This window comes from Solea senegalensis, linkage group LG12 (assembly GCF_019176455.1).
Source record: "Solea senegalensis isolate Sse05_10M linkage group LG12, IFAPA_SoseM_1, whole genome shotgun sequence".
Lineage (NCBI taxonomy): Eukaryota > Metazoa > Chordata > Actinopteri > Pleuronectiformes > Soleidae > Solea > Solea senegalensis.
In genome coordinates this window covers 4584023-4597669 of record NC_058032.1, presented here as the reverse complement: position 1 = coordinate 4597669, position 13647 = coordinate 4584023, and the positions used below count along the sequence as shown (strand labels likewise).

At 39.0% G+C, this 13647-nt stretch overlaps 1 protein-coding gene across 1 annotated transcript; it reads left to right on the top strand.

Moving 5' to 3' along the window:
- Nucleotides 1-591: 591 nt before the first annotated feature.
- Nucleotides 592-13154, top strand: sfxn5b (sideroflexin 5b). Its single transcript, XM_044041008.1, has 14 exons — nucleotides 592-932; nucleotides 5578-5646; nucleotides 6127-6204; nucleotides 6755-6781; nucleotides 6900-6954; nucleotides 7043-7068; nucleotides 7229-7282; nucleotides 7471-7527; nucleotides 7622-7687; nucleotides 7915-8005; nucleotides 9400-9515; nucleotides 10084-10169; nucleotides 11225-11342; nucleotides 11751-13154. Exons 1-14 carry the CDS (start codon nucleotides 876-878, stop codon nucleotides 11826-11828), a joined length of 978 nt encoding a protein of 325 aa, XP_043896943.1. The 5' UTR covers nucleotides 592-875; the 3' UTR covers nucleotides 11829-13154.
- The last annotated feature ends 493 nt before the right edge of the window (nucleotides 13155-13647 follow it).

The window sequence follows — 13647 nt, the reverse complement described above, 5'->3', positions numbered from 1 at the left end:
TTAACGTCTGCTTTTAATGCTGTGGGTGTGTAATGTTGCTATTTTGTAAAGCACTTTGGTCAACTGTGGCTATAGAAATAAAGTACATGACATTAAAATACAACAGTAAAACACAACACAGGGTGGAATAAAATGGAGCTAGTTGAAGGCTAGAGTAAAAAGCTTTTAAGGTTTTAAGTCTTCTTTGTCCTACAGTGTGTCAACTCTGCTCTGTCTCTCCTACAGCATTGATTTCAGATTGTTAGATGCTGTTTTACACTAATTTCTACTCTAAAAAAAACATTCCTCATTTGTGTCACAACTATGGGGAAAAAAGGTGTGGTGTTTTGTTTTTGTCTTTTTTATTAAAACTCCTGTTCTGTTTTCCTCAGGGCAGCAGAGTGAGAAGTTGATGGGATGGGGGCTGTTATTGTCTTCCACCTAGAGCTTCTCACAATAACGCGCACCATCTGTAAGAGACATCATATATTATCCATTGACGCACATGTGCTCCTGAAAGTAGTCCAGGGGCTGATCATCACTCCATCCAGACACCAGGCTCCTCCTCCTCCTCCTCCTCCTCCTCCTCATATAATTATTGATCACAGCTCAGTCAAACACCTATGGGCACATCAACTGTTATCTCTCCCGAGATCAATGCGAACAGTTACGCAACAGCTTTCACCGGATCGACTATTCGGTGGGGGGACGCGTACTCGTCGCGCGCTTTCAACTTTGCCTGGCGTTTACGCACAGGGGGAGAGGACTCCACTTCCCAGCAGACCTTGCGGCTCGCTCGCTCGCTTCACTAGAGTTGGCACCGTGAGTGTAGTTGGCTCCAGTTGACAGTCGGCTCATGATTCACTTCATTAATAATAAATAAATAGTTGGGTGTCATGGCGGAATCCGCAGCGTGTCCTGCCTTCCAGCTCGGCAGACCCAGATACGACCAGGTGAGTCAAGTGCTCGTTATTCTCCGTTAACGAGCGCGCTAGTCCCGGTTTTTTATTTTTTTTATTTGCCGAAGGGTTTTGCGGTGGAAAAACAGCCTCCTCTTCCTCCCGGTCCTCCTCTTCCTCCGCCCCGCTCCTGCTCTGGGTGCTCTTCTTCTTCTTCTTCTTCTTCTTCTTCTTCTTCTTCCTCTTTGTGGACAAAGTTGCCTGTGATCTGCGGATGACGCGATGCTCCGTGGTGTTTCAGAAAAGGCAACAGCAACTTTCAGATGGTGACCGCGTCAGCTGTGACTTGGTCACAGTTTAGTTGTCGGGGACAGAATCGCGGATCGCTCGTCTGATCGTCTCTCTCGCACCCTGGTGTCGGTGCAGCGCCGCGAGAAACACTGTGATGTTTCTGATGGATGATATCTTCTCCTTCTTTTGTCACTTCATCACGATAAACGTGCGATTTGTCTCCGTTTTTAATTTTCTATAAGCTTCATTGGCCCGTGAGAGAGCAGATATCCGTCAAATGTGGAATAATTGACGGTTTTCATCTTGCTCTTGTATAACATTACCTGACTGCACTGACTGCACTTTGTTTTTGAATGGAAATCACAACAAATCTTAATTATCTTGTGATGATATATCTGTCAGATTTATAAATGTACACATTTTACACATATTTGACACAATTTCATTTCCTTCTTGTCACATGTTAAAAAGAATTATTATAAATATAAGTTCCTACCACATTTCTATTACTCACTCAATTCAATTTATCAACCACTTCCTCCAACTATTTACACGATATACAGTTTTTACAATGTCCTTAAAGGTCTCGATACAACACGGGAATATTGAATGGATTTCAACACAACCATTTCCATGACCGTGGGTTAAACTGCTGTTCTTCATCCATATGTTTATTTAAATGTTGCTGTTTGACGGTCGCATAATTTAATCCCTTGTTCTGACACAATGCATTTTTAAACGCCCCCTTTCTCTCTCTGTAAACTATTTCTTGTAGTTTTAAGAAGACATCATTAGTTTGGTCTCTATATCCTGTTAGAAGAGCTAATACTAACTAACATTACAAAAGAAAATGTACTTGTATTCAAAATTTCACTGTTACTATGTTACAAGTATGTTACCAAGGAAACATTTTAAGTGAAAAACAAGATTATAAATACTTTTATAAATAATATAACAAAAATCAGGTTCTGGAAATGACTGGAAAGAGTCAATACCCCTTTTTTGGCACTTCAAAATAAATCACACGTGCCGTGTGCTGGTGAGCTAGAATCCCCCAAATCCCCCCACATGAAATTCACCACAATCACCTTAGCACTTTTAATTGTAATGGGTGATGATAATATTGTTTATTGTCTTATGCCAGGCCAAATTGAAACTGGTACACCCTGAACTGTGTGACAATGTGTGGAAAAAAAAAACAATTTTGTCACATTGAGATTCATACAATTTTAGTGTCTATGATAATATAGTATAATATAGTATAATCCCGGAAACACCACGTGAAGAACGGTATGACCTGTTTCAGACAATAGAAGTGGGTGTAACTGCAGTATAGATGTGAATTATACAGCATATGTATATAAAAGACATCTAATTCTATACATCTTTCTGCAGCTTGAGTTCTGATAGAGATGAACGGGCTGTGTGTGTGTGTGTGTGTGTGTGTCTCAGTTTCTAATCTGCTCTGATAAATTTGCATTGGTCAGCCTTGAAAGATAATGTGACCTTCACGTGTGTGAGCTCTGCAGTCGAGCTTCCTTTTTTTCCTCTGACAGCAGCAGCTCCATAGGAGATGATTCACCTGGTGATGGCACTAAACAGGTTGAAGTCCGACCATGTAAATAAGTCACCGGTTGTTGAAACATGGACACACAAAAAACACAAGAGGCACTTTTGGCAATTTTTTTCATTGATTCATTCATGGGATGATCTAATTTGATCTGTATTGGTGCAATTCTGGTCGACGTCACTGGAACACTGCGAACAGAAAAAGAAAATCAGGATCCAAAAACCCCCTTCAATATCACATTAATGCTTAAGCAGAAGCACATGCTATAACGAGAGACACGCGCCACCTCCTTTGTCATGTGATGAGAGTAGTGTAGTGAAGAGGAAGAAAATAACTCTAAAAACTGCAAAGATGCAAGAAAACCTAGAAAAGATCTCGAACAAACCACGAGAACCCTCAACAAACTCAAAGTCCCAGAGTTCCAGATTAAAACAGCCATAAAGAAACTCAGTGTGACCTCGCATACACGTAAAGGAGGTGCGTGTGAGTGTGTGTGTTTCATGTCTACGTCTTTTAGGATCTTTTTTGTGTCATGACACTGCACAGTGCACGCATAGAAATTCATTTCATGTACAGTTGTCATATCGCTGTGATTTAAAAAGGTTTCCAGCTCTGTGTCGCTCATGCACCGCTCATACATAGTTCCTCTACCAGGAAACCTGCTTTTTTGTTTTTCCCTTTAGCAGCCAGTGATTTGTGTTGATTAACGGCGCTGTAACACTTCCACTTCTTTGTGTCAGAGCAGTTTAAATTAGGTCAGTCCTTGAATCAGCATAAATCTCGCCTGGTTTGTGTTTGTCTGCTTTCTCCCTGAGTTCCGTCTCCAGCTTCAGCCTTGTTGTGTACTCTCCGGGGAGCTGAAACTCATGCATAATTAAAGCCGGCTCCTCACATGCATGGATCCACTGCAGCAGCACATACGGCCTGTAGACGAAGAAGAAGGAGGAGGAGGAGGAGGAGGAGGAGGAGGAGGAGGAGGATGGAAGCCAGAAAAACCTAGAGACACGCTGTAGAGCGATGCTTCGTCTTTAGATGGACCAGAGATGGTTTTCCCAGTCATTTCCATGAGGACGCGGTGCTGGAGAGATACTTGAATATAGAGAAGCCGTCACTTCATAACTGATAAATGTGTCTGAGGGAATCAGACGAAAGCTGCCATGTTTTTCGCCCCCATCTGGCTCGCCAAACACACTCTTGGCATAAACTGCTACTGGGCCTTTTCAGATTGCTGGCACGCACGCCGCACTTAGCAATTGGCATGCCGATGTAGACGGCAGCGGGAAACAGAGAACACTTCACCAGAAGCTCCAAGCATCGACTCTGAAGAATATGTTCAGCACTTAGTCTGTTAAGTGTTTGTCTCAAACGGCTCATTTCCAGCAGTATTTCTGTTTCCCTTGTACAACAAAGACTCCTCGTTTGTCTTTATTTTTCTTCAATTGTTGTGATATTTCACATATGAGCGTTTAACGCCTGCATATCAATACATTGTGTTTGTTTTCTTTAGTTTTTGACCTTTGGAAACAGTGTAAGGTGACGAGGGGCTAAATTCTCAGACTCTGTGGTACGTGTACATGAGCTTCCTCTGGTGGTGCTTGGAGGAAAATCAGAAATACTGTGCTCGGAGTGCAGCTGAGGAGTTTTGACTTTGGAGTGTGTAAGAAAATGAAACAAATAACAAAAAAACAACAACAATAACTTCAATAATAACAAGTAGAGTCACTTTATCTCAAGGGTTGCACAAACAATCATCTATCAACACGCAGCTAGACACATGGGTTGCAATACCATTCAAAAACGATATACTTTTATTAAAGACTGATTCGATATGAATCAATACAGTATAAGAACGATACAATTTGATTTGATTCTACAGTTAATATTTGTCAATTCTATGAAAGTGACAGTACAACATTTTCTTTTCAAATATGTAATCGTTCACAACCCTACTTATGGCTCGCTCCGTCTTAATCTAATTTCACTTTACCATTGTGTGAAGTTAATGTGAGGAAGAGGAGGACGATGACGATGATCTCATTAATAATAGACAAAATAAGCATTTATTGTCCTCCATGGAAGTGGTTCTCATACGGGTGTCTGCGGTACGCTGCCAGGCGACGAGTGTTTCCAGATCCATCCATTAACTGTACCGTGACGTCTTTCTAATGGAACCATCGATTTATGCCAAACACACGAGGGAATGTTTATTGTTGTTTCCTGTTTGGGATAAATCTCTACATAAATGTGAGTGAAACCCTGACTCCAGGAAGGAAAATCACACCAGTAAATGTTGAAATGAATGATGGCACAGTTCTGTTCCTGTCCTCACTTTCAGTGACATCAGTAACTCGTGTAACACGTGTGCTTTTCCTGTTCCTGTACTGTTGGCCAAAAATACTTTATATTCTATTTAAGTAAAAAAAAGATCCTTAATCAATGATTTGGTTCCTTTCTTAGCAGCAATTCATTGTCCTGCAGGGATTTTACTTTTCACAGATGTTATTACTGAGTGTGCTGAATTACGAGTTAAAAAAAAACAACTGAGCAGTTTAAATTAATTAATACGACGTGATAAAAATTAAGTAGTAGTTTGACCGGAATCCCGGCTGAGGCCCCGTGGATGCGAAACACTAAATTGTACTTGTACATGATACTTTAAGCACACAGTGACTTCACACTTACTGTTTCACAGCGTCTGTGGGAGACAGATAAAGAGCCATGTTGTACAGCGGTAAAGTGGCGATAAATCAGTGCAGAGGACTCACGGGAAAAATGTTTAACTCACAGAGACGAGAGTCTATTTTCACTGAGAATGAACTTTTCTTTTGTCTTTTCCAGGGTTCCTTCCTTGGGCGTCTCAGACACTTCATAGACATCATTGACCCCAGCACCCTGTTTGTGTCAGAGGTAAAAATCAATCTTTCAATATTATCAATGCTGTACACGATATGCAACTGACAGGAAGTCAATACATCATCATTTTTTTAGATTTCAAGCAAATGTGACGAGGCTCCGGCAAAATATTAAAACTGCAGTATGTAATTTTAGTTGTTGTTGTTATTGTTATTAATCTGTTTGGTCAGAAATGATGTATCGTCATCTGCATGCTGCGTCCACTGAATGATTTGACTAAGGTTTGAATCGAACAAACATTCATTCATATTTAAAAGTTTTTTCAGTTTTTTCTCAAAACCCCAAAAATTGAATGAAAAATTCACAAGCATTTAAAAAGATTAATACATAATGTGAATACAGCAACTGGTCTGTGCAGCTTTGGACATTTCCACATTCAGTGTCAAAGATGCAGTCCTTGTATCTGCATCTAGATGATCAATTCTGAGTCAAATAAGTCTAAAGAGTTTTCTTCTGTCTTTCATTTGTTTACAGACGCGGCTGAAGGAATGCATCAAACTCCTCGATGATTACAAACAGGGTTTTCTCCCAGCTGGAGTCACTGATCTTCAGGTGAATATGGAATATGGATCATTTTGATTAAATACCACAGAAAGAAAATACCCTAGTACACTTTAGTCACAGGCTTTTAATGTATACATATGTTCAACCTATACGTTGTTATCCTTTTGCTAAAATGAACTACAGTACTTTTTTATCAGACTTTAAAGTCAGAATTCTGACTTAAATATCAGATTTCTAATTTTTTATCTTAAATTAAATGTCTATGAATTCTCATAATTCTGACTTTTTCTGACTTTTTATCTCAGAATTCATGCTGTTTTTCCTTTTTTCGTTTTTTTCCTTTTTTATGTAATTCTCTTCCGTAGAAAACAAATAGCTTAAAATGCTTGAATTTGAGTTTACAAAGTTTTACAAACCTTGAATCCTGAACACAAAGTTCTGGCCAGAATCAATCACCTTATTTAAATCATAAAGAAATGCCTCGTATCCAAAAAAAAAAAAAAAAGACCTTATTTTACCCCGTTTTTGAAAACAGAAGCAGGAAGGCTAATTGTGAACTGTGTTTTTTTCTTTATAATGTGCTGCAAACCTTGCGCAGCTGTGGGAAGCCCAGAAGATCAAGCAGGTAAGTGAGTGGCAGAGCAGTCATAAGTGAGCACAGGTTCCCGTGTCTGCACTCACCCTTACATTCAAGCCTCTGGCTGCTGACAGCATGAGGATGATGCCATGCTCTCTGCACGCAGGCCATCATTCACCCTGATACAGGAGAGAAGATCTTCATGCCATTTCGAATGTCAGGTACGACCTCAGATGAAGATCTTTGCTGATGAAGTGTTTGGTCCATTTAGCCGTCGTTTTTTTCTTTCACATTGTTCTCATTGTGCAGGTTATGTGCCATTTGGAACGCCGATTGTAAGTCCCGCATTCAAATCAACACACATTTCATAGAGAAAAGTAAACGTGGCTGTGCAGAGGTCCATTCATGTGCTCATGTTTTGGGGATAGATGAAAGGAGACTGGACTTATTTTGCTATAAAAATAAGATCTTATTCTCTGGTTTCATCTACTGTAGGTCATTGGCCTTCTCCTCCCAAATCAGACTGTGGTGTCAACCATTATATGGCAGGTACTGTAAACACCGTAAATCCATTGCATTTAGCCTGTGGTGCATTTTGGTCACGTCTATCTAAATAGCTGTTTAGATAGAAAGTTGTTCTCTTTTCTCCTGTTTTATTCATTCATGTCCTCCATTTATGCTCATGCTGTATTTTAACCACCACATCTCCGTGTTTCCTTCCTTATTCTTTCCTGCAGTGGCTGAATCAGAGTCACAATGCTTGTGTGAACTATGCCAACCGCAACGCCACCAAGGTAGGAACTGTACTCACATTTCTCAAAAAGAAAGAAGGAGAAAAACAACATTTTAGTCTGAAAAACAGTATTTTTTTCTTTTGTCCCACTTCAGCCCACGCCTACATCTAAGTTCCTTCAAGGCTACGTAGGAGCTGTGACGAGTGCTGTCTCCATCGCCGTGAGTTTGATTATTATTATCTTGTGTTCTTGTTTTTGCAATCAGTAGTTGGTATAAGAAGTGAATTTGTTGTTTTGTTTGTTTTAGCTCTCCTAAAAATAAAATCTAAACGACATTGTACTGATATGTTTCATCCATTAGTTCAGTCTGATGTCTGTTACCAAAGGTGTTTTTGTTTATTAATGTGCGTGTATTTGTCATATTTAGGTTGATTTTGTGTTTTATAGGTCGGGCTGAACGTGCTGATTCAGAAGGCTAACAAGTTGTCCCCTGCCACCAGAATGATAATACAGAGATTAGTGCCTTTCCCGGCTGTAGGTAGGTTTTGTTTTACTGCCGTTAAATCGCACACAAACACTGTTACAGTGTTAAAGGTTTGCTGATTAAGTTTGTTTTCTTTCTTCTTCAGCGTCTGTTTTCTTTTTTTTGTGGGAAAAATATTTAAAATAGTGTAAATCAGGGTCTCCATGTGCCGTCCCAAGCCTGGATAAATGGGAGCGTTGCCAAATCAAATATACGGACCATCTGCTGTGGCGACCCCTAGAGAGGGAGCAGCTTAAGACATTTAAAATAAATAAATAAATAGTAATGATATTTATCTAAAAGACTTAGGTGTTAAAGGGTTAAAGCAGAAAAAAATAATAGAATAGTTAATGTGAGTATTAGGGCCACATGTACAGAAGAGTATTAGGGCCACATGTACAGAAGAGTATTAGGGCCACATGAGCGGAAGAGTATAAGGGCCACATGTCGATAGTATTAGGGCCACATGTACAGAAGAGTATAAGGGCCAAACGGAAGAGTATTAGGGCCACAGGTAGGAAGAGTATTAGGGCCACAGGTAGTATTAGGGCCACATGTACAGAAGAGTATTAGGGCCACATGTACAGAAGAGTATTAGGTCCACATGTACAGAAGAGTATTAGGGCCACATGTACAGAAGAGTATAAGGGCCACATGTACAGAAGAGTATAAGGGCCACATGAAGAAGTATAAGGGCCACATGTGGAAGAGTATTAGGGCCACATGTACAGAAGAGTATAAGGGCCAAACTAGTATTAGGGCCACAGGCGCCACAGAAGAGTATCAGGGCCACATGTACAGAAGAGTATTAGGGCCAGATGTACAGAAGAAGTCCACATGAGTATTAGGGCCAGTACAAGGGCCACATGTACAGAAGAGTATAAGGGCCACATGTACAGTATAAGGGCCACATGTACAGAGAATAAGGGCCACATGTACAGAAGAGTATAAGGGCCACATGTACAGAAGAGTATTAGGGCCACATGTACAGAAGAGTATAAGGGCTAGATGTATGGAAGAGTATTAGGGCCACATGTGTGGAAGAGTATTAGGGCCACATGGAAAAAAATAAATTGAAAGAAAGAATTCTGAGAAAAAAAGTATTTTTCTTTAATCTCAGAATTCTGACTTTTTTCTTTAATCTCAATAATCTGACTTTAATCTCAGTATTCAGATTTCTGATTGTAATCTCAAAATTCTGACTTTTTTCCCATACTTCTGACTTTAATCTCAAAAATCTGACTTTTTTCTCAGAATTCTGACTTTAACTTTAATCTTGAATTCAGATTTTAATCTCAGAATTCTTTCAATTTTTTTTTATGTGTGGCCCTAATACTCAAACAACACCTTGATACTACAAGTACTACTAATAGTAGTGTTCATACATTTCTTTTGTCTGCCCTGTGCAGCCAGTGCAAACATCTGTAACGTGGGGCTGATGAGACACAATGAACTGTCTGAAGGTGTCGATGTGCTGGACAACAACGGGAACGTGGTGGGATCGTCCAAAATCGCTGCAAGACATGTGAGCAAGCTTTTTAGATTTGTCATTACCACATACAAACCCCCACAAAGTGAGGGTTAGGGTGAGGATAAAAAACATTTTTCACAGTCCAATGTGCTGCCGTAAACATTAAAGCAGAAAATGTAATCTAATAGTTGAGATATGTAAAAAAAACATACAAATAACAAAAAAAAAAACTTAAATGCAGCTTGCACATTTAAGTCCAAACATGTGCCGAATAGATGACGAACGTAAGCTTGAATATAAAAATTGCAGCATATAAAAGGTGCTATGTGAATTCTGAATATTAGTGTTCATACATAGTATTATGTATACAGTTAGTGTAAATCAGTATACATAATACTAAAAGTATAAAGAAGTCATGTCCTTGCTCTCTCGGCGTCCGCGTTGCTTTATTGCTTTGTAACTGTATTGAATAACTTTGCACTTGCTTGCGTCTAATTGTGAAAATGCATAATTTCCTGCAAAGTTCATATTTATTCAGCTCCCATCGGATTTCATAAAAAACTCAGTGCAGTGTTTTTTGAAATGAAGCGTGTGCACAATGTTCTCATCTTTTTTCCCTCAGGCGATCATGGAAACAGCCTTCACACGTGTGGTTCTCCCGATGCCAATCTTTGTCTTGCCTCCCATCATCATGTCCTACCTAGAGAGGTTTGCATATAAATGTACAATTTTTCTGTATCGGCTCCACAAAGTGGCTGCTAAATGGTGAGAAATTCACATCACAGAGTCGCAGGGCAGAATTGGACACCTTTATAATGTAGTATTTTGTCCCAGGAACAGAGGAAATCGAACTTAAACCAGTAAAATAAAGACAATTGAATTGATATGAGAGGCAAAAACCAGTATATCTTTGCACAAAATGTAAATATGGATAGATTGTCTACTAATTAATGGATAAAATAACCAATCAAGTACATCCATTTTTCCATTTTAAAACACTGCACACTGAATTACGTCTGACATTGGTATCATCCAAAAATCCAGAAATTTCAATGGTAAGTTATTTATTTATGTTGTTAATAATCCAGGAAATTGTCAATAAACCTTAATAAATGCAATTAAAAAGAAAAGGGTAATGCCAGCAACATCCTGAAATCCCTAACAACTAATAAATGTGACTAATCCTCCTTAAAATCTTTTTTAACTCAAAACACAATTAAAATGTCAACTGCATGTCAAATTTATAAAAAATTATAAAAACTCACAGGTCCTCACAAACATACATCCCATAGTTTCCTGATTTAATCTCAGTAACTCAGCTTTATTTTCCGAAATAAATAAGATAGAAACTCCCCAAGTTTAGCTTTGTCCAAAGGAGCAGAATAATCTGCTTTAAAATGCATTTAATTGTAATTTACCCACAACTTCACCATTTCTGTAGTGAATTCATTTTGTGAACCTAATGTATTTTATTCAAACAGTCCCTCAAGGAAAACATGAAATGTGTAAATTGATATGTGAATAAATGAAGAATCTGGAGTAATGAGGGTGCAGTATCTGCAGAGTCTGACTCATAAACCCACAAGAGGAACTTTCACACAGACAGAAAAAAAAAATCCCACCCACTAATTGCGTGAAGTAGCTCTCCCAAATCTGCAGAAAGATGTATTTGGTTTTTGTTTTTTTTTTGTCTCAGATCTATAAATAACGCTGAAACTGCACCAGCTCACCGCACCTCTGTCCCACTGTCTTGACTCGTGTAGGCTGAGGTTCCTGCAGAGTCACCGCAGACTGCTGCTGCCCGTCCACAGCTTCGTGTGCCTGGTTACGTTCGGCCTCTCGCTGCCTGTGGCCATCAGCCTGTTCCCGCAGATTTCTCAGGTGCGGAGTTCATCGTACTGTCACACAAACTCCTCCTTCTCCTGCTGCTGCTGCTGCTGCTGCTGCTGCTGCTGCTGATGATGATGATGATGATGAATCCAGGGCCAGATGGCTGAGGGAAGCAGCTGGGGAAAAAAATAAAAAATAATAATTCACATTACACATACACCACTGGACATGAACAGCCTCGACCCACACGCCTCATGTTTTCCTACGTCTTTTAATTAAAAAGTCAAGCTGATTTCAGTCGTAGATGTCGAGCTGAAGCCCCGCCCTTTCACCCCGTGTCACCTGGGATTAGCACCAGCGACCCCCGCGACCCTCGTATGGAGGACAAAGTGGGTGATGATTGAATGAATATAGAGCTAAATTCAGTTTTTAATGATTTTTCTTCTCCTCCTCCTCCAGATTGAGGTGTCTCGCCTTGAGCAGGAGATTGCCATGGCAACAGATTGCAAAGTGGTAACCTACAACAAAGGTTTATGATGGAGACGCGGCAGGATTGAGAAGCTACAGTCGAGTTCCTCCTCCCAACGACGGGTTTAGGAACGCCTGAGAGTCGATCGTCACATACTCAGCCGCGGTTTCTTAACCTTTAATTTGACTCGTGGTTTAATCTGAGCCTCAAAATCTAGTGATTCTTTTGTTTTTATAGAAATTAATATATATTTACTGTAAAATCTGTTTTGGTTTTTTTAGCATTTACTGAATTAAGATGATTTTAATATATACAGTACACTGCAGTATTTATCAGCCACGTATAGTTGTGGCTTATCAAGTGTATTTGGAGCCTTTTTTAAAAGAGAGACTGGTTCATAAATGCAGTTTGAACGGTGACATGAGATCAACCTCTGAGCAAACACATTATGTGCAGCAACATTTGCTCTTAATGCTCCAAAATCTCTGGTTATTTAACAGTTAAAGTACTCTTTTCTACTACAGCGGATTTTTATATATAACAACAGCTGCAGCTGACGTGACAGGGGCCATAAAATGCTGCCACAAGGGGGCGATCCAGGTGTTTTTAGGCTCCACTTTTGGACGCTTCCACATTGTCCGTCCTCATATTATACAGTCCTGCTGGTCCTGACTCCTGAGTGTGAGCCATAACGTAGTGGGAAACACATATTATTATTATGTGCTTTTTAGATTTAGAGGCTTGTTTTAGAGCCTGAATAATAACAAATGTATCAGCTGTTTGTTTGTTTTTTATTAGGGTTCCTTCAGAATACGACATTCAGTAACTGTGGCCAGTAGCAAATGATGTGCTAAATTGTATTATTGTGATGGAGAAAGTGGCAAAAGGACACTCTGATGAACTGTAACATCACCACGTTATATATTGTATAATGAGAAACCTTCATAATGAAAGAATCACATGGGAATTGATCACCTCAATGTGTAAAGCCACAATCAGGGGCCATTTAGAGACTGTACTGTAGATTAGTTTACATTCTTTTTGATTTTTAATCAACAATCTAATGTGAAGTACGTTTACCTAAATAATATGAATCAACCATGTGTTTTCCACGTTTCCTCAAATAGCCACGAACTACTGTCTGACAGGGATTTGACTCCACTACTGACGACTTTGTGTATTCCTACTGCAGTATTTTAAATGTTAAACGTATAACTTGTAACAGTATATATTATACTTCTGATGATGATGATGATGATGATTTACATTCTTTTGTATAACAGTTTTATTGGCATTGCAATGTTTATTAAATGTTTGCCAGTCAAACAATGTGAAACACTGACAGTATAATAGTTAAAAAAACACACATAAATAATAAATAATCTCTCTATTCACCTTGTTTTGTGATGTTTTTATGTACAGACAGTTTGGGTTATTTACGCTGTGACCTTTGCCTCAGTGTTGTTAGAAAATGGTTTATTTGTCATAGAAGGTCAATGTTTTTCTGTGCTGCATTATAGTGGTTACTGTAAAAGAGAAATTATTTTTTAGAGCTGTAACAATTACTCAATAAGTTAATTGACAGAATATTTGACAACGTTAAATATTAAGTTGTTTTTTTTTTACACCATTGCCTCATAATATAATGTATGGAACAAGCATTAGCACTGCTGTCACAACAGTTACTGATGAAACAATTGTATTTATTTATGTAACCCTTATTTAAACAGGTAGTCCTATAAATTAGAACGTTTATACAGTGCTTAACAAATTTATTAGAGCACTACACAAAGCCACAGCTGCCCTAAAGTAACATAACATAACGATATGCAGAAGCTCTTCAACCGAAATGATATTTTTAATACTGAAATATAATTATTATTGTTA

Bases quoted from the DNA above. Each gene is read 5' to 3' on its own strand.
- sfxn5b (XM_044041008.1), top strand. From the start codon at position 876: ATGGCGGAATCCGCAGCGTGTCCTGCCTTCCAGCTCGGCAGACCCAGA. The intron at 6,955-7,042 runs GTACGACCTCAG...CTCATTGTGCAG, and splicing joins CATGCCATTTCGAATGTCAG to GTTATGTGCCATTTGGAACG. The intron at 10,170-11,224 runs GTTTGCATATAA...TGACTCGTGTAG, and splicing joins ATCATGTCCTACCTAGAGAG to GCTGAGGTTCCTGCAGAGTC.